General features: G+C 41.8%; 1 protein-coding gene across 2 annotated transcripts; it reads left to right on the forward strand.

Moving 5' to 3' along the window:
• The first annotated feature begins 1526 nt into the window (after positions 1-1526).
• On the forward strand, positions 1527-26363 carry RESF1 (retroelement silencing factor 1). Of its 2 annotated transcripts, none has more exons than XM_084516697.1 (6): positions 1527-1648; positions 12187-12340; positions 17366-17531; positions 18245-23754; positions 24665-24739; positions 25090-26363. In XM_084516697.1, the coding sequence occupies exons 4-6, from the start codon at positions 18285-18287 to the stop codon at positions 25230-25232; spliced, it is 5688 nt and encodes a 1895-aa protein (XP_084372823.1). In that variant the 5' UTR covers positions 1527-1648; positions 12187-12340; positions 17366-17531; positions 18245-18284; the 3' UTR covers positions 25233-26363. The 2 variants fall into 2 exon arrangements, with proteins under 2 accessions (XP_084372823.1, XP_084372824.1); XM_084516698.1 differs by lacking the exon at positions 1527-1648 and adding an exon at positions 1852-3029.
• Positions 26364-27175: the final 812 nt, after the last annotated feature.

Here is a 27175-nt window from a genome sequence, read left to right on the forward strand (position 1 = left end):
GTGAAATGGTCTCATTTCCCCTACTGTGGGTCTGTTACTTCTGGTGTGTATCAGTGTCCAGTGATGCCTCTGGGGGTTGTTCGTGCTGAAGGCTCGTAGGCTTCCTCCCAGGCTTTGTCCTTGCCCTTCTTCTTTGTCCATCTTGTCCAGATGTCGGAGAATTGTGCAGCGTCCCATGAAAGCTTTGTCTTTTAGTTGTCCTTCAGCTCCCCCTTTCTCTTTAATCTCTTGGCTGGATATCAGAGACTTGCGAAGTGTCCCATGCAATAGTCACAACAGTTAGCAGTTATTCTGAGCCTCCCCGGATATCAGAGACCCACGGTTTACCCTTCAAACCCTCTATTGATACGAATTGCTGGAACATTCCTTACAATCCCTCATCTTCTTTTTAATATTTTCAATTTGTGTCTCTTCAACTTTTGCCAGTAACAACTGGATTTCATCAGTCAGTTCGTGGGGGGTCCATTTCTTAAGCATCATTATTGATACATCACCTTTCTTCTCTACCGAAGTCATCACAAATTGGGTACTATTTATTATTCGGCGTATCAATAATGTAAAGCAAGGTATCATACAAGGTATAAATAATAACATAGTTACACCACACCTTCAAGTCCTCTATTGACATGATTTGCTGGAACATTCCTTACACAAGAATGAAGCCATAAGATGAGGAAGGATTAATAAACTGACTCAGAGGCAGAAGATAACTAGATAGAGAAAACAAAGAGACAGCTTTGACTCAGCAGTGTTGCCTAATGCTCACGTGGGGGCAAAAGATCACGGTAACTGTTGACTCATAAGGGCTGTGCATGAAAGGACTATTTTCTCACTGGCAAAGAGAACCTTGAGACGCAGAGAGAGGATTCAGTAGTTGGCACAATCATCTCTCCTTTGCCAATCCCTTTACCCAGCTGTCCCGCTAGACCGCTTGGACACACATCCCAACACTTGCGTGGGTCACAACGTGTAAGAGCTGAGTCGGGTTATCTGCAAAACTAACTAAATAAATCATCCTCTCGACTATGTGGTTATGTAAGAGTTTCTGACATAGTTTCTCTATCTTATACCTTCTCTATCTCTTAGTTTCCCTGTATGCTGTGTCAGCATGCAAAATTTAAGGTAAGGTTTATTCAGTACCAGCTTGTCACCCGATTTAAAACTTAAACGTAGCCCTTCCAAACACATCACGGACTTCTGGCGGTGCTGTGGTGCGTAGGTTACCTGCAAGTACCGCTTGCATGCCTTTTCTTCTCCCTCGTTTATACATTTATTTAAATCTACGCGCTGCGTTTGTGCAGAGCCTTTAAGCTACCGCTCCCCACTCCTGCCGGGCAGGCTCCCCCTGCACTCCGGCCGGTCCTGAGTTCGGGCTGGACGAGCCCAGAAGCCGAAACGAGCAATTCCCAGCTATGCAGCTCCCCCCTCCTCCTCCTCCTCCTCCTCCTCCTCTTCCTCCTCCTCCTCCTGCAGCGGGGCCGGTCTGGGTCCCGGTCCCGCCCCGAGGCGGTCCCCGGCGCCGTGCCGCTGCCCTGCGGGCGGGCAGCAGCGGCGGTGGCAGCAGCGGCGGCCTCCACCCGCCTGCCCCACGGCTCCGCCTCTGCCTCGGCGCGGAGCCACCGGCGGCGGGGCGACCGCGTTGGGCTCGGTGAGGCCGGGCGGCGGCGGCGGGAGGGCGGCAGCGGGGAGGCGAGGCCGTGGCCGTGGCGGCGGGGCCGTGGCCGCGGCTTCCTGCGCGGGGCCGCGCTGGGCTCGGCGGGGGCCGCGCTGCGCGGGGAGGCTGCGGCGCGCCGGGGGTCGGCTTCACGGGGAGAGCGGGGAAGGGTCAGGGGTGTTCGGGAAGCCCTCCAGGGGTTGTTTTTCTCTGAGGTTGTTTTTCCAGGAGCTCTGGCAGTGCCGGGCCTTTTCCCGCTACCCCCTGGCCGCCCCGGAGGGCTGCAAAGCGAAAAGAGCCCGGGGGAAGGATGAAAGTTGTGGCTCGCTGGTGGCAAAAGCTGCTTAAATGCGGTCTTGTCACCTCATTTCCCTGAAATAGACCCAGCCGGTAGGCTGAAAGCATTCAGATGGGCATTCCTGGCTAAGCAAGCTTGTGTTAATGGTCGCCTTTATGTTGCTATCCACCAAATCGAGCCCTTTAGTCTTGATAGCTGTGCCGGGTCGGGCGTTCCTCCGAGTAACAAAGCAAAGCCTTGAAAACGTGCAAAGTTGTTTCTGAAGCCGTGTATCAGGAGCTGTTAATTCATTGTGTTGCTGGTTGGTGCTTCAGGGGGTGGAAGGCAACTCTTGGAACTGCCATGTGCAAGCTGAATGAAAAGCCGATGGGCCCTTCCCTTCCCGATTCAAATAAAATATATTACGGGGTGTTTTGGTTTCCTGCCTGATCGTAGCTAAAGCTTCCCCTAGTTCATTGGTTTGCCAGGATTTGAGGAGAAACTTATTTCAGTTGTTTTCTACTGAAAGCACAGATGTCTTTTCACCCTCCTCCCTCCCCCTCCCCCCCACTCTTTAACTGCAATAATTGTAGATCTGTAAAATGCCCTTATCTGTTGGAAGCTGTCTTCAAACAGTGCCTTTTAAAAACCCAGCAAGTTGTTTGCCTCAGATCATTTCTGCAGGCAAACACATTCTGGTACTGAAGTGTTTTTAGATCTGTTTCCAAACTTCATGTAAAATTATGAAGCCCAGCTTTTATATTTGCCTTTTCCAGGAGAAAAAACAATCAAAAATGGTCCATTGTGTCAGCAATCACGCTGATGGAGCAGAGGTGTGGTGGTGTACCTGGCCAGATAAGGATGTGTGCTCTCGAGGCAGTGCTCCTTGCCAGCCCTGTTGCCCGTAACAAAAAAAATGGACCCACCTGGGGCCATTAGCTTTTGGCTGCAGATTGCAAACAGGGGAAGTGATTTCATAAATTGTTGATGTGCTGGGCTCACTCAGTTTCATTTGCTGCAACTGTGAGCAACTGCTCAGCTGGCTCTGTCATGGTGGTCGTGGTCTTTCCTGGCCTTAATCAATACAATGATTGACCTGTGAGTTTGGTGTTGAACCTTTCTTCTCTTTGTTGATAGCTAATAGTGAGTGAATGCAGGAAGGAGGTTAATACTCTCTGCTCCCTCTTTTAAAAGGGGACAGAAAGAGAGTTTGAAAACAGTGAAGTAGGAATAAAGGGAGCAGAAGAGAAAGGAGGTGGATATCTTGAATCCTGGAGCAGCTAATGCTTCGTTAAACCTAACCGAGGGTTTGTGAGAAATTGTAGAGCCTGATGGTGATGCGTAAGAAGAGGGGGCTGGCAGGTGTGTGGAACAAACAAGGAAGTATAGTGAAGAAATGTATTACGGTTGTTAGTGTTAGGAGGTTCTGTCCTTTGCATTCATGAGCTGATGTTGTGTCCTAAGAAAAGAAAGCTGTTATTTCTTAGTAAATTGGACTTATAAATGTCCCAGGAGATTTTCTAATGTGTTATTAGAGGCAGGAGACTGCCCAGTGATTGTTGGTACAGGTTTTTGCTGCTTGCATAAAAGTAATGCTTGCAGCTTAATGACATTGTCCCTTCTGGGAGCAAAGACCATAAGGAGGTCCTGTTCTTCCAGTGGGTGTTACACATCTGTCTGAAGGGATGCTCTCTAACAAGACTGCTGAAGTAATCTTGCTTTTCAAACAAAAAACTGAAAATACGTTTCCTGTATTAATAGCTAATAGCTATTTGTTTTCTCCAGAAGCACCACAAGTAGTAGGGTCAGTGCAACTGAAGATATGGAAGGGAGGAAAAAAAAAATGTGTTGGGGAAGGTGAAATTTCTCAACTTGTTTTTGCCACTTTAAGTTTCTGAACTATACTTACTACTGGTATGACCACAGTTTTTCAAGGACTGCAGTATTTTTCTGTTGCTGGCAGGGAACGGGCTTTTGCTTTTTCAGTCATTTGACTGATAGGCACTACTAGGATAGTGTTATTATTTATGACTCCTATACAGAAACACAAGTTCTCAACAGTTATGAAACTGCAAATCACTGTGAAAGAGTAAAACAATAACAAAAAAATCTTCAGGATTTATTACTTCGAGGCAGCGCAAGCAGAAGACTGCACAGTGAGTGGAATAGCTGACTATACTGTTCATTACAGCAAACTTCACAAATCAGTTGAGAAGAAAGATTTTACAGTCATTATCATGACTGTACTTCTGTTTTTTTTAAATACTCCCATGGTCTTGAAGGCTCGTAAGGCCTTGCTGTATGTATAGTGGCCTGCATAAAGTTCAGATATGCCAAACAGCTCTCCTGTTATGTGCTTTTGGTGATTATTATCATTCTGCTTGACTGAAATGCAATTAACTTACTGGTGTGCACTTCAGCCAGCATCCTGTACTTAGGTTGCAAACTTTTCTTCAAGTAGCATTCATTAGATGTCGAATGGTTTGAGAGCAGTACTTCTAAATGGAGTTACATACAGCTGCCAAAGATGTAAGAAAATTTTTTGAACATGCCTTGGAAGTTGGGGGTTTTCAGAGTATGAAGCACATTTCAAGATTGATTCCATGAATTGTGATATTGACTAGAAATCTGCAAGTGTACTGTGGGGTGTAGGCGCTTCATAAAAAGTGTTTTAGAAACACTGTTTAGGAGATGTTTTTTCCCCCTTGGATTTGGGCCTGTTCTCAGCAGTGGCCTCTCTTTGACAATGTTTGTGTTGCTTGGTGTTGTGGAGGACTAGAATTTTAAAACTGTCTGTGAATCGCAGCTCTTCCAAATGCTTGCAGTCTGTGATGGTTGCAGAAAATTCACTTTCTTTCAGAATAATCCTGTCAAGCTTTGTCTAGATGCTGCTTGTGACAATCTGAGATTTTTTCTGTAACCAGCATTTCTGTTATAGCATTTATCTGTGTTACCTCATTCTTGGTGAGAAGAATGACCTCTCTTCTGCTTTCCTTCTGTCTGTGAGCATAATTCCCATGACTCTTGAGGCACTGTCTGATGCTGTAGCTGTATGAATACAGATTATGTTTATTGCCAGGTGCCAAGTAGTGCTTTTTCCTTGCTCTTCGATATTTTTACAACCTCTGGATATTTTTTTTGAATTGAGTTACATAGTTGTAATTTCTACAATTATCTGCCTGCCACAAGAAATGCCATTTTAGTTCAATCAGAAGAGTGATGACAGGGTTGCAGGCAGTGTCATGTACCAAGGCCAATGTAACATAAAGTACCTAAGTACCTGTGAGAGTTGTCAACTATTTTGTTATAAATCCGTATTCAATGCAAGCTGGAGAAAGTTGGCCAAGGCACTTTTTTTTTTTTTTTTAAAGAGTTAATCATTTTATTGGCCAGTTTCTTGTACACAGTGATATATAACTGCATGAGTGTTTGATCATTTACCTTGCTACTGGTATGTTTCTAGTTGGTGGCGTCTTTTGTTTTTTTTTTTTCCTACTTGGGCTAGTTCAGCTTGAAGTTTCCTACCAAATTATAAATACATACATAAAAATTTGCTGTGGGGAAATATGAGCACACAGAGGTCCTTTTGTTGCTGGCCCCGGTCTTTTCTGTTGCTGCCCTTAGACCTGTGAGCCCCTGGTCCTGATGGACCCTGCTTGCATGTGGTCAGACCCTTTTCTTCTTCTTTTCCACTCTCATGTTGTTCCTGCTCACCCCTCCCTTTTCACCACACTTGAGGCATTCCCTAAACATTTGCTAATTTTTGAATAGTCCAACAGGCCTACTTCAAGCATGCCTGTTGAAACTTAATTTGACATTTGTAACTTAAATACCAAAATTGATGTGGCTCGCTTGTGAATGGAAGTGTGTGAGAAAGAAGCAGAATAAATAGCAGACCAAAGGTTAAGAATCGCCCTTGCTGGTGCAGTGAAGGCTTGCCATTCCAGGACACCTTTTTCCACAGTAAAACTGGGGAACATGGTCAGCATAAGGGCTTGGGGGAGGTGAAGGACCTCATGGGCTTCATGAAGGACTTTTCCAGTGCAGAAGGAAAGGAAGAAGAGGGGGAAGAAATCACACAGATACAAACTTGACATCCAGTGATGGAGACAGCAGTGTCGCCAGGAGGTTTGCTCCCCACTTGCTAGGAGTGCTGGAATGCGAGGACGTTTATCTCAGCAAGGTTATCTGATCAGGCATCTTGTCAAGTGGGGCTGTAAAGAAAAGGGGAAAACAATAAACAAAACTTAAAAGACAAACCTGACAGGCAAGCACAAAGGAGGCAATGACAAGAAACAAACTGTGCCAGCATTGCTAATTGATGGGCTATCAGGAAACTGCAGGCAGACCTGGGCTTTTCCATGGTGAGAACATCCAGGCCTGGAGTCCTGGGTGCAGGGGGAGGAAGAGGATGGCGGATCTGTGAGAAGGGATGCAGAAAGTGCAGGGGGACAGGGGGAGCTGGCTGGGGAGGAACAAAGCGGGGGACAGATGGAAGAGGGGGGTATAAAGAGGGCCAGTCAAATGCAGACCCTGGTTGGTCAGGATGCGTGACTGACTGAGCCCTGTGTGAGATTGCTGCAGCTTGTCCTGTCTTCTTAAGAAATAATTTCTTAACTCTCCCTGCATAATCTCACTCTCTATCCTAAGTGTGGTAGTACAGCTAGGACACCTCGTTGACACCTGAAGTCAGCAGCTGTGTCTGTTGGCCAGCACTGGGGGCTCCAGGCTGAGCTCCAGCATCAGGGCAGGAGGAACCCCCAGCCCACCTAGACCTGCTGGAGCTGGTGGTCACTTACAGCATCGCTTAAAAAAAAAAACAAAAAAAAAAACTGGAATGTGGGCTAGGCTAATGAGAAGCTTTGAAGAAGATAATTCTGACAGGTGATTTGAAAAGGGTAAGTTTGTGGGTTTTGTTTTAATAACTACTGCTTGATCTGAAAAGTCGTTTTTTTTTTTTTTTTGTTTTTTTGTTTTTGTGTGTGTGGAGGATGTAAGCTAACAAAGTGACTCAGGAGTAAAGTTGGATAATACTGAATAAAGTCAGATTAGAAGTCCTGCTGGGTGGAGGAGAGTACAGTGAGAATTCAAAGGGAGGCTGGGAGGAAGAACCTGATTCAGCTCATAAGAGTGAAACTCAAATAGGCCCATTCAAGATCAGTTTTTGTAGCCTGCGTCTGTAGCAGCAGATGGCATTAGGACAGCAAAGCCAACAGCAGAAGGTGAGACAGGAATACACTGCTGGAAATGGTGGAATGGAATCTGCAGAGAGAAGTGACTGGTCTGCATATGCTTGAAGTTATTCTCACCACCATATGATTGCCTGCATCTGAGATGTAGGTAACATCTGACAAATTAGTTCCTATGTAACTGCTGAGAATCTTTGTGGCAAGACCCCCCCTGTGTGCTGGGGCTGCTACAACATCTGAAGTACAACTATGAAACAAGAAAAATGACCATTCTTAATGTATATATAGTTTTTCTTTTGGTCAGGCATTTGGAGCTAGAGAAAGGAATGTGGTTAATTCAGGCTACCTTGTACAAAAGGTGCAGTTCTGTGGAGCTGCTATTATCTTTCTATAATACTATACGTCAAGTGTACTGAATTAATTGGAAATGCTTTCTGTTATCTGAGACTGGCTGCTGCAAGTCCAGAAGCAGAAATGTGGGAAGGAGGGCGCATGAGCCTAGAGAGCTGGACTTTCAGTTCTTAGAGCTTTTGCTCTCTGAACTCTGTGTCCTGAAGAAGTAAGAAACAGTTGAGATCAGAATGGCTGGCATTACAATGTGTATGTTTGGTATTTAGAGTTTTGGCCCAGTTACAGAAAGCTCTTTGTAATGAATAAGAATATCATGTAACTACTGTGAATGGCTCAGTTACACTGCTTTACTTCATGCTGTGTGAAAGAATGGGGTAATCCTGCGTTGAGATAAATCTAGGAACGGGCAGCAGAATAGAAAAATAATCTGTTGAAGCAGAGTAAGATTTCCTTCTGCAGAGGTTACGGGATGAAAGAGAAGAGCTTTTACATACAAAAAACCTTAAAATAGCCAGGTGGTTCCAGAATATGAAAGTTGGGCCAGAGGCCTGTATGGCCTTAAGGCAGTGGATGAAATTACAGATCAAGGATATGGTGACAGACACCAGCTTCAGGCTTGTGTTGGTTTACTCAGTTTTGTCTGCTAGCATTGGGGCGTGATTGGTTTTATCAAAGGTGTCAGTGTTCACCACCATGGCTGCCCTTCTGATCACAGCAGTGGCATCTGGTTGGGCATGTCGTGTGCCTTGGCTGTGGGGTGAGCAGAATGGGGATCAACACGGCCAACAGCTGAAGTATGCAAATGGGCATAGTCCTGGATTTCTTCACAAAGAAGGTAGCCCCAAATTTCCCTGGTATGGGTGCAGAAGGAGCTTGCTTTCTACCAGGGAAGTCGGGGGATACACCTAGAAGATGTCAGAGGAGTGAAGGGTTCAGTCACCTGGGCACTGTCATAGGAATTGTCTGTAAGGACTTGATCATTGTAGTATGGGTGGCAGCGGCATGCCTGAACCAGATATGATTAAAGATTGCAGGGGCATCAGCAAACCAGATGCCGTTCTGTGGAATGGGAAAGGAAGGACCTCTGTTACGGGTGAGTCTGAGGGGACTACAGGTATCTTGAAGGAGAGGGGAGCGAGAATAAAATATGTTTGGGACTGAAAAGATGGGCTCTGATGGTGGAGATACCAACAGCCTGAGGTTGAATGGTGATGGATTGTGCACATCCCTCAGGGAAAGAAACACTGCAAAAGACGTTGTGAAGAACAGGATGTACAACCGTATATGTAAGGGGGTGATCCCCAAGGAGTCTGTCAATATCAGAAAGGACAAGGAAGGTGTCAAGAAAAGCATGCTCACATTCTTAATCTGAGGGTTTGCACACCTTGTCGCCCCACGCTGGCAAATGGATTGGTTTAGGGGTAGGCCCTCTAAGCACTGTTTTCACTGAAGTGGACCACCAATAGAAGTGAGGGGTCCCAAATACTGACATTATTGAGTACCTTTTAAGAGAAGGGTTAGGGCCTATTGGTGATTCGTTTTCTGGTCCCAAGTGGAAGGAACAGAAAGGACAGACAAGCAGACTGAAACACAAGGCCCAAGACCATGTTGCACCAGAAGTTTGAAGTGTCTAGGAGGCTCTGAAGGTTCTGTTTTGGAGGAGGGAATATAGTGATGGTGGGAAAAGTTTCAGCTAATGATGAAGATGCCACAAGCAATGGTAGGACTATGGCAGTAGCCTTAAGGTGAGTGAGTAAAGGTATACTACATGTCACTCCAAGTATAAGTTAAAGCGAACACATCTGTTTAAGGGGATAGGCCACAAGAAGAGCATGTCCTTAACACCCCAAATCACCATGCATAGATAAGAAGGAAGGTAAATGGAGTTGATTACTTCATCAGCTATTGGGACCATTCTGTATGAGGCAGAGAGGAGGCAAACATTATGCCTGGGTACTCAATGGTCAGATGCCAAGACCCCATTGTGTTTGTGCACTGGCTGGGTGGGGTTGTTAAAAAGGCAAATGGGTGCAGCTCAGGGGGAGATTGAGGGTGCGGCCCACTTGTGGTCCCTGGAGAGCTCAGAGAGTTCTTGCTATTTATAAGATTGTGAGATAATTAACTTTTAGTGATTATTTTTCCAGGATTCTGGTCTTTTTCATTATGTTTATGGTCCACTGTGCTTGTGGTTCAGGTTGTGCAATCCTCTTCCCTGTAGCACTTAATTGTGCCCTTGTCAACTAGTCATGCCGGGGGGCCCCAGATGCAGTCAGGGGAGGCCTGATCATCTAATCATCCAGTGCCTGTATTGTACAAAAAACAGTGGAGTGAGGCAGCATCTGGCTTCACCACACTCTGCAAGCAACAGAGGAATGATATTATGATGGATTTTCCTTGAATACCAAAGATACCAAAGGGATGAGGCGCCATATATGTTAGATAAAGTGATGAACTCGTAGTCAAGCTCAGATTTCTTATCCTGTAGTTTCCTGGACTCTGATGCAGTCCATCATTTTCCTGTCAGAGACTTCATGGCATTGAGTGCCTGCCTGTCGCTCCATTATTAAAGCTGTCAGTTCAAGGAATGATCACATCAAGGCCTACTGTGGCTTGCAAGAATTGTGTCAACTGCGAATGTAGAGAGTACCAGCCACAGTGAGTGCTCCATGTTCTTCAAATTCAGTTAGAAGAGAGGTGGTGGGCTTCTGGGCATGCAGGTTTCCAGGTTATTAACAACATGGATCATCGAAGGTAGGAGAGGTGCTTCTTCGAGTATGTGAACTTTGGTGGAGTATGTGAACTTTGGGGAAGAGTTCCTGTTCAGAAGTACCAGGAGACAGTACCTTTCTGTGAGCATCATGGAAGGTTTGGCCTCGAGTAGAGCTTCCTTACCTGAAGCAATCTGTTTGTTACCTTTCTTTCTTGTAATTTACTACATCTTGCTTACATCTGATACTGTAGTTCTGTGGAAAAAATGAGTTGGCTAATTTGAAGTTACTTAAACTCTACAACTGTCCCAGTTGGTCAGAGTTCCATATCATCAGTCGTGTCACTGCTGCTGTGTCCTCCCCTATAGTATTAAACTGCTTCTGCTCTGATCTCATCAGAATTGTATTTGGGTTACTCCACAACAGATGTTAGAACCTCCCAAAATTGCAGATCCTTGGGCCATCTGCCCATTAGGGAAGTAGCACTCGACTGACTACAGGAAGGGTTGGAGGGGCTCCTCTGAACCCGTGGGCTACTGCAGGTTGTGAGGAAATCAGTCCCCTCCAGGCTGATCTACTGATTGCAGAATTTTGAGCACATCTATCAATGAGGCAACACAGACGTTATCACTGATGGTGACATCTACCTTTGGATCAGAAATCCCTATTATCTGCACCTTCCATGCCACCTCAGAGGGATTGTTAGGTTCTGACCAGTCCCCCTGTGGTGTTAATTTTGTGTCTGCTAAGTCCGAGTAATGCAGGGCTGGGGGACTCCCAGTTTCTACCTGATGAAGTGGCAGGAGGGCCACTAGGGCCCTTGCTGGTAGGAAAAACATGGTAGTGTTGAGGGTTCTTGACAAGAGCCAGTAAAACAGATGTTAGGACTCCGGATTGCCTGCTGGGGAATGCTCAGGGCCAAACAGGCTTCCCATGCTTCAGGCTGCTTTGGGTCAGGGCCCTTTTGCTTGTGTGTAGGGGGATATTTACCTGCCAGGATATGAGGGCAGTTAACTATTAAGAGAGTTGGGAAGGTGATGGAATGGGTACAGCAGGAATTTACAAATGGTTGGGCCCACATGACACTGGGCCTGTAATTCTAGCATGTATTACTGACTTTAGTGGGCTCTAAGAGGACCAGGACTTTATTATTATTATTAATAATAATAATAATAATAATAATTATTATTATTATTATTATTATAATTATTAATATAATATATTAATATATTATTAATAATAATATATTATTAATAATATATTATTAATAATACTAATATATTATTATTAATAATAATAATAATAGTGGGTTCTGCTGGGCTTCACTAGGATGATATCTCCCTAGGTCTTCATCTGCCCGGGGCAGCCATGGTACTGGAGCACGAGGATCCTTTTGCAGCAGTCAGTACCTTTAATGCCTTCTGTGCTCTCAATTTCAGCAAGGTGTGCTGTGACAGTGGATTGACTAGCATGGAAGTGGTTATATACCAGGGAAATAGTCAAGCCTTAATTTGTATACCTGTTGGCTAAGTAAGGCACGACATACACAGCAAGGGATGTTTATAAACTTATCACATGTGCATATCAGACATGAGCGTGCAGCCTTGTACAGGGTTTGGCTGGGATGGAGTTATTTGCCCAGACGCTGCTGCTGTGGATTTGTGGCTAAAACAGCGTTGATAACTTGCCAGTATTTTGGCCACAGTGCTCGGGCAGCATCAACGCTTTCCTTATTTTCCCAGTGACTGGGCTGTGAGGGGTCATAGCTAGGGCATACCAGCCGTATAACATCATGGTACAGCATCATGGTCGGCGGTAAAAGGGGGATGGAGGGTGGATGGCTTGCAAGGTGGCTTGCTCAGAGAGCAGCTGGCCATTAATCTTCTGAGGGAGACAGCGGGCAATCTCCTTTTGCTGCTTGTCCCCCCTGACCTGTGTCTCCTGCTTTCCTTCACCTAGTGAGCTTTCTATCTCAACTCATGACTCCTCTTGTTTTTGCTCTTCCAGTTTTCTCCCCTGTCCTGCTTGGGAGTGAGCAAGTGCCTGTGTGGGTGCTTGCTTGTGGAGCCCTGTGACAGCTACACTGGAGAAGTGGTGCTCCTGTGCACGTATCCTGACCCCTGACGGGAGGAAGGCTGGCCACGTGCTGGCTCTCATGCTGGTAAGTATTGAGTTTCCCTGACTGCCATTCAAATCAGTGTACAATGCTGGCTTCCCCCTTATTGGTAGGCTTGGGCAAAGTAAACTTCAATGCTTTTGGAAAGCAGGGGGGTCTGCCGATGGCTGTTCCCTTTAAAATGGTCATCAAGGGCCATTTCACAGTTTTCTTTGCTAGGCTGGGTTAAATTACCAGTCTGCTGGTCTGAGTGCTGCATGGGTTGTCTGATCAAATATTCCCGAATTTTCATCGTTCCTGTCATCTCCTACTCCTGGTTATTTCCTATGGTACTTTGGAGTTGTTGAGGTCACTAATCTCCAGGTGAATTTACTTGCTCCTCTAATCGTGCTTAAGGTCAGTCTGTTACCAGAAGCAAAATGTGTAACTGTACTACAGAAGCACAGAGACCACAACTGTGCACACGTAAATGATTTTTCTAATAGACCAAGCACTGTAGTGTACAACTACAGTACACAAATTTGCCCACATAAAATAACGTACAGGTTTAGTAAGCTAGTAGAGAACCAGTCTGTTTATGTTGTTTATTATTGAATCAGTTATTAACAACTGTAATTAACTGGGAATCCATTGGTGATACCTTCAGAAGGAAAATTAGTAATGTGACAAACAAAGCATGAAACATTAATCATCCAGTTTCTAAAAAAAAAAAAAAAAACAAAAAAAACAAAAAACTACCTTTCATCCAACAAAGTGCTTCATCTCCCTTCTTTTCCCCCAAAGTATGGGTTATAAGCACACGCCCTCTTCTTGCACACCCCTTCTGTGGGAGATGGGTATGCTCTAGCTCTGTATGAGCCTTTGCTGTGCCCTGCAGCCTGGCATCCACATGCTGGTGAGAAGGCATCCCGTGAGTTTGCATACAGATGCCTGAGGTGTGGGTTCAGTCACACTAGCTGGATGCAAGCTGGGCTGCTCAAGGCATCTTATGGAGAAAATGCTTTTTGGTGCAAGTAGAGTTTGTGATGTTGGCAAAGTGACCATGGACAGTATCATGTTCTTGACTCCTGCTGTTTCTACTTGAAGGTATATTCCTTTTGATACAAATTTTCATGCTGCTTTTATATTTTTCTGGTTGATTCCTCTTTTATTTTAAAAGTGTCTTTGAACTTTCCTGATCCTGTTTAATCCAGGTGATTGCCTTCCTTTTGACTTGATCATTTCTAGGCAAATGCCCTTCAGGTTAACTTGCTTTCAACCTCAGTGTGCGCTCTGACAAAAAATCTTAAGTATTAGAGATGTACTATGTATGGACTCTACAGCCCAATACTGTTGCAAATGTTAAGTGGATGGAGTTTTACCAGAAGGTCTTGAAGTTCTGTATAGAATTGTTAGGTTCAGGAACCTAATCCAGCCTTGTGAGATACGGATTTCATGACATCAGAAACCTGTGGGAGACCGACTTTGTAAGTCTGGGGGCAGTGAAGTGAGGGTCTTGATAAACTGTCTGCTGAGCAGTGTAACAAACCCACTCATCCATCAGAATGTCCAGGTAGGCTCATGCTGCACCTTGCAATTTTCTGCAAGTAAGGCTGGATGATAAAGATAAGATCTCCTCCTATACTTGGGCCAGCAAGGTGGCATGAAGAATTGACTGCTAGAAAACGCTGTGCTGTGGTTCAAAAATGTTGTGTAAGGTGTTGAGAATGCATGTGTCATATAGAGACAAGATGACCATACACAACTAAGTATCTGAAAAAGCATAAAAGCTGTGTGTGAAGTCTGATTGGCGTGCTCAATTCCAATTGAGTCACCTCATACACATGAATAAACTTTGTCTTGTAATTCTATACTCTACATCCCGACTTCTGTCCTTGGCTGGTGATGAGCCAGTTGCAAATTTTCATAAGAGCATGCATGCATGCTATGTTTTCATTCTTCTCTTACCAGGTGTTAACCAGCCCATTTGTCAGGAGTTGGTTGTAGGAGCAACCCCAGAATGAGTTCTCCCAACCTGTTAAGGTCTGCAGGATCCCTCTATTGGCCCTTAGGAGTTCACATTCATGGCATGGAGGCTTCAGGGGCGTCCATCTTTGTGTATTAAGGTAGTCTGGTCAAGAAAGTTTGTCTGTATTACCATTGAGTCCCATCACCAGCCACCAGGTGGTGGGATCTTCAATGCTGTGATCCTCTGAAGTTGGCCTTACCTGGAGTTGACAAGCAATCTTTTTATTACTTTTGGTTTCTGCAATCTGTTGGCTTCTAATCTTGCTCACTCCATTTCGGCTGGGAGTCTGTGTCCCCTTGTGAATCATAGAAACCAACGGGCAGGCAAGCAGTTTACCTGATGATAGCTATGCAAGTGCCTTATCTGCTTTAGTGCTTTTAGGATTTAGTCAAAATGCCAAGTATATTAATGTTAAATTAGCAGTTTAGTTACTGCCCTGTCTCATTACGGAAATGGTAAATACTTGCTCTGGGTTGGCAATTCAGTTACTGTCCTGTCTTGGCACAGTAGTTCCCACTGTGGTTCTGCAGCCTCTTGCTGTCTTTGTTACCTTTGTCTTACAGTGACACATCAGGTTCTCCCAAGTCTTAATGGTGAGTTACACACTCCGTTTTCCTTATTTAGGTGTTTTCTGGCTTCAGTATGCAGGAGTGGGTACTCTAATGTTAAGTTCTGATGTTCAGTGAATGAAGTATTAAGTTTTTGCTGGAATATCTTGATCCAGTAGATAAAGACTGACATGTTTTGATTGTGTTTCATTTAATTTGTCTAATATTTTCTCTTTGAGGATGGTCTCTTAAGAATAAGCAATAATGAAAATTGCCAATGAAAATCGAGACTTTTCTGCCTTCTATCAGAAATGAATTTAGACCATGTTTTGTGTAGATCAAGGTTACTAGAAAACCAAAGGGAACAGTTTTCCACCGTTTGAAAGTATTGTTCTTTTTCCCCTTGAATATTTAACCTTAGACTAAAAACCTATTCCAGTTAAACTTACTGTTATCTATATTGATCTTCCAAATTCCTCTGCAAGTGAAATGTGATGCTTCTCAGAAGGGTGATCCAGGGACACTATGTAATACAGAGGCAAGCCTTAAACTACCTGATGGAGAAATCTAGGTATAGCCACATGAGTTGCATAACAGATTTGTGGAAGGGCTGTGCTGTTACTCCTGCATTCACTGGGTCTCTCCATTCCCTTTCTGTGCACCTTCAGTGAAGAACTGGCAGTAGCCCAAACAGTTGCTGATGGTTTTTAAGGCTTTTGGTCAAGAAGAGAATGTAGCAGGTGAATGATGCAGGCATATGTGAGGAGTAGTCTTCTCTTTGTCTTTTGAAGTCTTGTACTGATATTGATCTTCTCAACCGTTCTTCATAAGACAAATGCTTTCTGCCAAATACCACTTTTCGTAGCATGTTTTATTGTATTAAAATTATGATGCTTCAGGTTGTGATCACAATTGGAGGCTGTTGTAATGTTACTCAGATGAACTAATATTTAGCAGCGATTGAAATTTATTGCCACTTTGGTGGTAATTATGAAGTTGGATTTATGTGATATCTAAAACTTTGAAGCTGTTAGATATGGTATAGCAATTAACAGAGTCTAATGGGACAAAGAGTTAACAAAGATTGCAGAATGGCAAGGTTCACATGAGACTTACTGCAGGGTATCAGGGGTTTCTCAAGTTAGTTGCGTGCCTAAGGACTTCCACCTTATTAGAGTGCAATACTCGCTCTTCCCAATTATGCATTGGCTCTCAGCAGAAGTCTTCCCTGAGAGGGATCCCTTCCAGTGGGAGTTCCTGGGTCACAGCCCACTGTGATTCTGAAGAGCTCAAAGGGCTCCTGCTTGAGATTGCTGTTTGTAGGACCATGAGATGATTGACTTTCAGCCAGTAATTTTTCATGGTTCAGGTCTTTTTCTATTTTGGCTATGATTCAGGTTGTGCAATTCTCTCTCTCTCTTAGCATATAATAATGCCTTCATCAATTAGCCATGTCACAGGAGCACTGGATACAGTTGGGGGAGCCCTGATAGTCTCGTGCCTGTAGTGTGTAGATAACGGGGATGATGCAGTGTCAGGCTCCACCACACTATAGATAACAGAGGAATGATGCTGTGACAGCTCTTCCATGAATCATAGACCAGGCATATGGGTAACAAAGGGGTGATGCTTGGGGGAGAGTTAGGGGAGAGCTGCTGTACTACACAGACTTAATGTTGTCTTAATTCAGCTAGCAACTATGAAGTAAGGCTGTGTTCCTCATCTGCATGGTCTTGACACTGCCAGGAATTGGGCTTTACTCTTGACTAGGTTGTATACTGCATGTAGTCAAAGTTTCTCCTGTTTCATGAAGATTTTGGAGTTACTACTGGATGTCACTTCAGTCTTGTTCACACATCTAAATGATAATTCTGGAATGTGAGTGTATTAAGTAACTTCAGCAGCTATTTTTCAAGGAGATGATTGTTTTATCCCATGATTATTTATCAGGAAATCTCCAGTCAAATATTATCAGTCTGAAGTCTTCAGCTTGGGTGCAAAAGCCTCTGTTCCCATCTAAGCTTCTTTTATTACTTTAAATGTAATTTAATTACTTTAAATGCCTTAATACTGTTGTTAATCTTGGATGATTTGTGCTGTTGTAATGTTTTTTGTTTTTTTTTTTTTTTCAAATTCCACATGCAACTTTGCTTTCCAGTTTCATTTTTTATTATTGTCCTCTGAGAGCACAGAAGTAAGAAAGTGAAGAGATACAGCTGTCTTTCCATTAATAATAACACCTAGACAATCAGCTAGATGGCTTTAACTTTATGGCTTTTATCAGCTAGATCTGAGTTACATGTCTAATTCTGAATTTGAAATCAAGAGAGACTTAATCTGAAAGAACTCATGTTAGAAAGTCAGGAGCCTTGGTTGACCTGGGAGAAATTATGTGAAATATTTTGTTAAGAAATTGAGGGTAACACCCAGCATAAAGTAGGCTGATGGTTCTGTCCTAGGTGGGTTTGATTGTACTGAGAGGAATTTACCATTTATTTTTATTTTTTTCCACAGAATCATAGAATACCCAAGTTGGAAGAGACCCACAAAGATCGTCAAGTCCAACTCCTGGGTTCCCAAAGGACCACCCAAAAAAAAACAGACCAAAATTTCTGAAGGTTAAAGTAGTGTTTGGCTTTGAAGATACTGGCTATAACAGCTTTCTGTTGGTCATTCACAGGTAACATACTCACGCAGCTGGGCTTGTTGATAATCAATGTAAATTATGGAATATAACACATGAAGAGTTACAGATCTGTGACCGTCACCTCCTGCAGGTGTACTTACAGTAATAGCTGAAAGAGTAGTGATGATGATGATGTCATCCTCATACTTCACGCCTTCAAGCCTGCTAAATTTTATTTAGTCTGTTATTATGAGAGATCTTTACTGAACCCGCACTTGTTTTCTTCTTTATTCTGTCACGTTTGAATGAATAATTGAAGTCCAGTCTTGTATGAAAACTCTGACCTATATTATTTCTTTAGGGTCCTCTTATGCTCTGCTCTTAAAATTTGCTTATTATATCATGCTATACAGATGCAATTTTTTTTAATGAGATTTGGATGAGAAGGGAAATAGAGCAATCTATTATTAAATTAAAAAGTTGAATGATAGTGGAATTAGCAAAATAATCTCAGGATCCTGTTATTCGTTAAACAGACAATATAATTGTTATTTGCTATTCTGTATCTTTGTATCTTAACAGTGTTCTGGGAAATAATCTACATGGCTTGACATTCATTGATGTCCACTGGATGTGCCAAAGGAGTTGCTGTTCTATCTAGCAATTTAATTTGAATGGTTCTGTTTGTAATGCGTTCTAAATTACTTCTTGGCAAATGAAATAGGTTTTGATAGGAGATTAAGGTTTGATTTTGGTTTTGTTTTTAGAATTTTGGTTTTATACTGAAAAAAAATAAATCAAGAAAAGATGGACTGGAATGCAAGACCACTCAAGAATGCTGATGCACAGAATAACCAGCAAAGTAGACAAGCGTGTTACACTCAGTTGCTTCCTAAAGCACATGCTTTTCCTCAAAGAAATACATTTTCCTCTGAAAATGTGTGTAGTTATGCTGGAAATAACGAAGTGATGTATCTACCAACTGTCAATGTTCCTGTACCAGGAACATCTGTGTCTGGCAAAGATTTTCATGCCTCAGAATACTCAGTCAATAAGCGTCTACCATCATATTTAGTAATTGCACCAAGACCTCCCAATCAAATGTCACATGCACAGACAGAGATGACTCAGAACTCTTGGCAAAGCTCTAGTAGACATACTTCTTCCTACAGACAGTTAGCTCCCCTGCCTTCTCAAAGGAGCAATGGGAATAACTTGCGGAACATGCTTCAGGGACCTCAGCATGCCACCACGAACAGTTATGCCATGCAGTCACAAACATCACAGCATAATTCGATGAGAGCTATGATGTTGTATCAAAGTAACCGCGAATGCACTAATTCTTCAAAGGTGGGGTGCACACTGCAGTATAACACGAATGGTCCTGCTTCATTTCAAAGCCTTTCTCTACCGGTCCATCAGTCATCCCGTCAATATGTCCATTCTCAGGACAGTTCTTTGTCTCTTGGTACGCCTGGGCAACATGTGCAAAGCCAAATATATTATTTCAGTAAACAGTTTCAAGTTTCACAGTCACCAAGTCAAAATACTACAGCAAATGCACAGCTGCCACAATATATACCAAATCAGATGGGATTGGAAGCTCCCAGTGGATGTTCTGCGCCAGCTTTGCTGCCTGCCAACTGCGATTCAAGAGCTGCAGCACAACCTTTGCTAGGTGCACAACAGGAAGTTCAAAATGTGTCTACTGGATATACTCTCAGCCAACAGAGGTGCCTGTTAGATCAAAAAAATGCTTCTGATATTAACAGTGTTCAGCAATACTGCCAGACGCAGCAATCTGGAGAAGTCAGTCAATCAGTTATGAATGCCTGTAACTCAAGTGGAGATGTGACAGCAAATCAGACTTTTAATGAATTGTCTGCATCATCCACTGATGCTTCCAAAGAATTGTGTAGTATTTTGCATGAAATAGTAACTCTTTCTTCAGTGGTTGCTACAAAGCCATCATGTGATCCTGCTTCAGTTCAGGAAAGTCAGACTAATAGTTCAGTGAATGTACCTGTTAATTCTCAAACTTCTTCAGCAAAAGAAGATGGAAGGAAAGCAGCAGAGGGTGATCTAGTTCCAGAAACTGAAAGACTGCACTATATTAAAAAGAAATGCACCCTGCTTGAAAAGATGCATCATTTTAAAAGACTATTAGCTTCACAACCTGGTAAGAGCAGTCCCACACTTGCTGCCAGTGATGAAAGCGTGCTCTCTAATCCTCTTCCTCAGGTGCCCAATCAAAACGTAGCACCGTCCCCATCTGAAGCAGTGAGGACAGACACTCAGCAACAACCCGTTCTTAACTCTTCACCTGAAGAGAAAAATGACAAACAGAAAGCTGGTGCTGACAACAGAGAATTAGAGGTGGCTCGGAGTAATCATCAGGTAGAACAGGGAAACCTTTTATCAAAGTCATTTCCTGTTCCTTCTCACAACAAACTCCCAGCTCAATTAAATAATCCTGAGAGTGCTCCCATCCTGGGACAAAAAGATGCGTCAGCCTTGGCTTCCTCTCAAAAAACTCTCACATCCTCCAACAATACTTCAGGTTTTAATCAAACCAATAGCTCTGTCAGAAATGCATCAAAGAATGTATCAGCTTACCCTGAGAACTCATCCTTTCTTCAGTTTGTATTGAGCAGCACAAATATGTTGAAAGAGAAGAAAGCTGGTGCTACTGCCGATAACATACTGACTAATCTCCTTTGCTGTGAAAAACCCCGGGTGGATTTAAAGGGCAAAGATGGAAGCTTATCGAAGGACCGTAGAGAAAAGAATGTAGCCAGTCTGAAAGGTGAGCGGACAGTTATGGTCCACACTCGCACTCCTGTATCAGAAACAATGCAGTCTAATGAAAATAAAGTCCAGAGTGAAGTAGCTCAGAAAAAGAAAAAAACACAGCTTACTGAAAATTCATGTTTTAAACAAAGCAATTGTAGTTACTCTGCAGAAGAACTAACTGCATGCCTGGGCTTGTGGAGAAAACGTGGTTCAGAACCTGCAAGTATTCAAAATAGCCAGTCAAATGAAAGCCCCACAGAAAATCAGATCTTACCCTTACCTTACAGCCAAAACACAGTGAGTAAGAGAGAACAAGGTAATCTTCCAGATAGTACAGATGAAGCGGTCTTGCCTTTAACAACTGCCTCTGTAGGACAAAAACACGACACGTTGGGCTGCAATTTGATAAAAGGTTTTGAACTCCAAGTTGCAGTTGTCTCTCCTTTAGTGCTTCCTAAACAGGTAACACAGAGTGAGCAGGCAGACAAGTGTCAAAAATCTGCAGATAAAACCTGTCTAGTAATTGACACAGGAAGCATACGTAGCTTGCAAGAAGAGGGGAAAAATGTTTTAACTGTGGGAAGTGCTGATAAAGGAACAGTAGAACCTGTCTGTTCATCACCCGCTGACTGTATTCTGGTAGAGAAAGAAAACTCACATTTGCAACAGAACAAATCAGCTAATGGAAACAGAATAGTAAAAAACAGTATGAGTACAAATGATTTGTCTGATGAAAAACAAAGGAAACTTTGTCAAACCATGGAAGATGCTGGTGAAAATCTCAGATCACAAAACAAGTCATCTCTTTCTGAGTTGGACCTGAATTTTTATGGTCAAATCTTTCAAGAAGGTAATAAAGACTGTGAAGATAAGCAAACAGTGTTAGAGACAGGAAATATTCCTACAGCTTTGTTAGAAGAACAGATGTTTCATATTTCTAGTGTATGCTCTCTTGTTGAAGGTGATGCATCCTATAATCCACAAATAGCAAGCATATTCAGCTCCGTCCATCAGACTAATGCATTAAATAACGGTACCTCATCAGGAGAAAATGCATCTGACCCAAGGCAAAAGGAGCAATTGCTGGACTTGAATAAAAATGACTTGAGCAAGAACTCTCTCCAGCAAGAGACCTTGCTGCAAAAGACATTGGGAGAGTCATCTAGGTGTGTTAGTGAAGCAGGTAGGACTTTGGATAGTTTTAAAACCATCCATTCTGAGAAAGAAAGCAGTGGCAATCCTCCTGGAACAAATTCTGCCTTAGTGAAAAAAATGCTGGTAAATGCATCTTACAAGCATCCTGAAAATAACTTGGACGTTCTTCCTAGGTTAGACCAGGAGTTAGCTCAAAGTTCACCAGATTTCTTGATGAGTGTTACTGCTGAAACAAATGTGTTCTCTGTTATAACAGATGTCAATAAAGAAAATGACACCTCTACTAAAAATAGCATAGAAGAAGTGAACCTTTTTGGAGCAGAGCCTATTAAATATCTAAAGAATCAGCTGACTGAACTTTTGCAAGAGTTTCCATATGGCATTGAAGGGGCTGATTTGCTTACAAAAGAGCCAGTACGAAATGATTCTGTGCTTGAGCGGACAGAGAAGCAAACTCAAAAAGAGACTCAAATCTCTGACAAAAAGTCAAATTCAAAGGACCCAATAGATCAGCTACAAATTGCACTGTTAAGCTCTGGTCAGGTGCAAGAAATATTTCCTGAAGAGAAGCCATGTTCCTCTAGTGAAAGCAGCAGAGCATTGACTCAACCTGAAAAGGCTTCACCCCAGGAGGAGAAGCTCAAAAGCAATGTTCAACCTGATCAAAGCCTATGTAAGGAGAAAGAAAACCCTCAGCCACCACCCAATTCCAGAAAGGAAGACAATTACTGTTGTTTAATGTATTGGCTGTCTGAACTAGGTGGAGTGCCACAAGGCTCTTGTGAATGTGGAACTTCTGGTTCAGATAAAAAGGGTAATGATCAGTGTTCAGAAGCTGAAAATATCAACTCTGTAGAGAGACAAGAAAACAACAGTAAATCTGATGCCCCAGTGAAGAACAACTGTGCATCAGGAAACCCACCAACTTCTGAAAATGTTACAAATCGCGTTCACAAAAATAAAAAAGATGCATGCAAATATACTGCTGTAATGACCAAAAAAGCCAGGCTCCAGATGGATGATGAACAGAAACCACTTCCAACAGAAACAGAAAAAATTAGACCACTCAATTCCTCTGAAAAAAAAGATCTTGATAAATCAAAGAGCAGTAACAGTAAAGAAGAACCAGAAATGTGTAGTATCACTCCACTATTAGGGAAAGAATCTAATTCTGATAAAAAAGATAATCGGAAAGCCTCAGAAGAAGAGTTATCAGAGAAAGCTGGTCATGCGGATGTAGACAACATGACAAAGTCATCAAAAAAAGAGAGAGTTTTCAAAGTGGATTCCATTTCAAAAGATAAAACCAAAACAGGTTTGATCATGAAATCTAGAACAGACATTCACAAATGTACAAAATCAGACACTGCTGCAATTAAGCATGCTGAAGCCCATCAAGGCCAAAAAAAAAACACCTGTGATGAGAACACAGGTGAAGAACAAAACTGTGGGAAACAAAAAGACACACTTGGACAAAATGTAGGAATTAATACCAAAAAGAAAGCAAAATTAGCAGCAGAAAAAGGACAAAAAAAGCTGAATAGTTATCACACTGAAACCATGAAGTTCCCAGGCTTTGTCAGTAAAGACTTGAAGTCAAGAAACCAGAAATATTCTCCACATAAATCTGTAAAAGCTTATCCACCACAGGAGGAGTCATACAAACGGAAGAGGAAGGACATTATTGGAAAGAGAGACTGTAAGAAAACAAAGGTGGAAGATGAACGACTAAAACAGTCTGAAGCAAAGAATTCCAAGCAATGCTCATATAATTGCATGATAAATACTGACAAGACTAAAAAATTGAATGGAGAAAATGTCTGGAAACCCAGGAACTCAATAGGAGATCACACTATGCTTAAACTACAGAGAAAAAGGGGTCGATCTGCCATCTCCAGAAACTACTTTTCTAACAAAGAGAGACATCTCGATGGTCAAAACAAAGACAAGTGTTCTGAGAAAATATTTTCTGATAAAAATATGTTATATTTAAATAGGAGAACAAACAGATTAAAATTGCATCTTCAAAAAGAACCAAAAAAACATTATCTCAATAGAGTTGCATTTAAACGTACTGCGCAGGAACGCATATACCTGACAAAGTTAGAGACATCACCTGTCAGGCCTGTCTGGCATTTAAAGTCCAAAGCATCACAAAATAGCACAGATTCAAAAAGAGATCCTTCTCCCTCGGAAGATGATAAATCACGGAAACCACAAGTACTTGAATTTAAACTGTGTCCAGAGATCCTGTTCAGAAATTCAGCTACTGTTGAAGAAAGCTTAAGTACAAAGAATTCTCTGGAAAGTGAGAAAACCACTGTGGCAGGTAAGGTGCACGTGCAATTCTTTTCTTCCACTTTCAAATGGATGTAGGCAGTTGTAGGTTGAGAGTCGTGAATTTAGTATAGTAGAATACTTGTGTGTAAAACTGAGTCATTGCTAGAATTTTGGCTATACTTACAGTTTGTTTTCCCAAATAATTAAGAAATTTTTGCAAGTGAAAAGTATTCCTTTTTCATTTGTGTTATACAAAACTGCAGACAGTGAAAATGTGGGAGTAGAAATTTAAGGTTGAAGTTGCTTATCTAGCTTTCTGGCAGATGTTAAGTTGAAAAAAGTGAGACTTCTTCAATTTCATGTTTTGTTTCTTTTCCTTAAAGTTTACAGAATGAAGTTAGTTTAGAGTGTGGCAGTTTCAAATAACTTTGCAAGAAGGCCTTCAAGCTTTCTTGTGGAAGGTAGCTTGACTTGTTTGTGGAGAGCAGATTCCCCTGGTGTTGTTACTAAAGGCGATCTGATTTGTATTCAATGTTAGCCTGGTTGTGTATAAGTTCAGCTGTGTAGACAGAGGAGGGAGAGCTCTGAGTGAGGCCTTGAAGAAGGAAGGAGTCTTGGGCCAAATATATCCTGCACTTTTTTTAACTGCTGCAGCACTTTCTTAGTTGTGGTAACTTCTGCCATCTTTACTTTGTCTTTCTCTCCCTCCTCCTCTTCTTATCCCCAGTCTTTATATGTTTTAAGTGGTGTATTCTGAAGCATATTTTTGTCAAACACTATCTTTGATTTTAAATAAAAACAAATCTGAAGTTGTACATACTGCCTCTTGCAGTCAAATTCACAGCCAAAGAAAATTTCCCTTTTCCTGTGGTAGCATATATGTTAAAACCTAATGCTGAATAGAGATCACTGCTTATCGTATAGGAACCTAAAAAAAAACCTCTTAATTTTCTTTATAGGTGTAAAGAGTAAAAAAGAAGATTGGTTAAAATACGATCCAGTGAAGCAAAAAAAAAAGGAAGGGATCTCGACAGGTGAACTGCCCCTCTGATTATTGATTTTGAAATAAAAGTTGAATACTCTTTGCTTGGTTTAAGTGTTCCTTTTCAACATGGCTTTGTCTATTTTGACTGATTCTTTACTGTCTCTGTTGCCAGAATGGATACTACTGAGTAGACATAAGAGTTTCAAAGATTTGTGGAGATTTTTATTGTCATGAGAATGTGTAGTTGGAGATCAATGGCATTTTCCTGCTTGAATGTGTACAGTTGAATCAGAGAGAGCACCCATGTTGAGATTAGGCCAGAGCTTTAAACTGTAGGCAAAGCCCAAGCTAGCTGCTTGGTGACCTTTGCTTTAACCTGCTTCTCTGTCTGTCTTTCAGTTGAGGACAGTATTCCACTTGATACAGCCATACAAATCCTGGAAGGAGATGGCGTGGCTCTTCACAGTCCAATCAAAGACTCAAAAGAGATGTTTCAGACCTACAAGAAAATGTATCTGGAAAAAAGTAATGCAAAGGCCTAGATAGCACTCCTGTATCATAGGTCTTACTCAATATTATTGGTGAAAAAAAATGCCAACACTACGATTTTTTTTCTTATTTACTTCATATTTCTGCATAGTTGTTATATATAGAGAGAGATACATCATGTTGTTGGCAATACTTCAGCCCTGTTTGCCTAATAATTGTGAATAACTGATAATTTGCTTAATCTGTATTTATTGCACAAATAGGCTTTGGTGCTGACAGTGTCATTGTCAAATACATTTTGTTTTTGTTATATTTGAATTACTTTTAAAGAGCCAGGATTTAGCTCTATCTTGACCAAAAAAAAAAAAAAAAAAGATGCACCAACAAACCTCAAACTCATTTAAATCATCATAATCTGTTTTACTTTCTTCTTCTGGAAAAGTTATGCTTGTGATACTTTCCATTGCTGGCAGTGGAAAAATATTCCTACTAGGGAAGGATTGCAGGGATTCCTAGGCATGACACCTTTATTTTCTATTTATTCTAGTTCGATTATTGTGCTCCTAACAAGACTTTCTATTTTTTTGTGGAAACCTTTTTTTAAAACTTGGAATACAGATATAAAACCCCCAAATCAAACGTAAAGATAAGGGGATACTATGAGGTGTTTATGCTGCTGCCCAGTTTTCTCACTTCTATTTTTGTAGAACTTGTAGAAATCGAACTCAGAATTCTTTATCTGAACACAGTGCTGTAAACTGATAGTTGACTGAAGACTTTTCCCTTCTTCCCTCCCTTCCTCCCTCTTTCTACTTTCTTTACATTTGAAAGAAAAGCACAATTGTTGAAGTGCAGGGAGTTTGAATTCACTTCTGTCTAGACCATGATGCTCAATTTAACCAGACTGTAATTAATTTCTTTGTTTATAAAATGTTAGCTAATGTTTGACTAAACGTTCACTGTGATGTGAGTTGTATTTTTTGTTGGATACCTTTTGTTTAAGTGTCTTTTTGTTGTTGTTCAGAATTTCGAATTGAAGCATTATATATATATATTTTTTTTTTTTTTTTCAGAATTGTGGTTATCTGTTTCTTTTTATCTGTTCAAGCCTTTATAATAAAAGTGAAAACTGCAGATATTTCGCTGAATGACTTTTATACTTGAAATAAACTTTTTGCAGGCTATGCATAGTCTTTTTTTGTTTGTTTGTTTAAAAAGCAGGTAGTCATATTTATTGCAGTTAGTTAAATAAATACGAGAGAGAACCTTGTACATTAAACACAGTTTTGAAGTAACTGTCAGATCTTCCTTCTTTGAGTGGTTTCATAGATACAAGAGAGGGAACTGGATTTCAGTCTAAGCTTTTGGAATCTGTTGAACTAACAGCGGGTGCTTATATTTCAGAAAACACATCAGGAACTTCTTTTTCTTCATTTGTTTTTTTCATTTTCTGTTTTGTGTTGAAGTGTCAGTACTTAAAGAGCTTTCAGTGCTACTCCTGTCATGAAGAGACACGCTTGTAGGGATCTTGTATGCTGTTACCCAGTGGAGCACATAACATTACATGGTTTTCCTTTCCATCATTTGTAGATTTCTTCTTTCAATTGCAGGAACTATTCTTGAGGTTTTAAATTCCCCTGTCTGGCCCATGTGTCCTAATAACTTATGTTTTTTCTGGATGGATGCCCAAGTGTTAGTTTGGAAGTTGCTGCTGGAGAATTTTTGTAACAATGTTGGCAACTCTTAAAAAGGTTTTATTTTACGCTTTCTTGGGAGTTTAGCACCTGTTATACTGGCTGCATTAAGGAAGATTCATTGTAGCCTTAAGCACACCTAGTGCCAGCAACACATAGTTCCTGCTGAGAATTTATTTTGGGTTTTGTTCTGCATAATGATACATGAACCTGACTGAAGTGGCGCAATGAATTCTTTTCAATAGGAAATTATTCAGTCCATTGGGCCATGACGACTATGTTGCAAGTGTGTGCAGAAGTTT

Source organism: Aythya ferina (genome assembly GCF_964211825.1).
Source record: "Aythya ferina genome assembly, chromosome: 1".
In the NCBI taxonomy this organism is placed as follows: domain Eukaryota; kingdom Metazoa; phylum Chordata; class Aves; order Anseriformes; family Anatidae; genus Aythya; species Aythya ferina.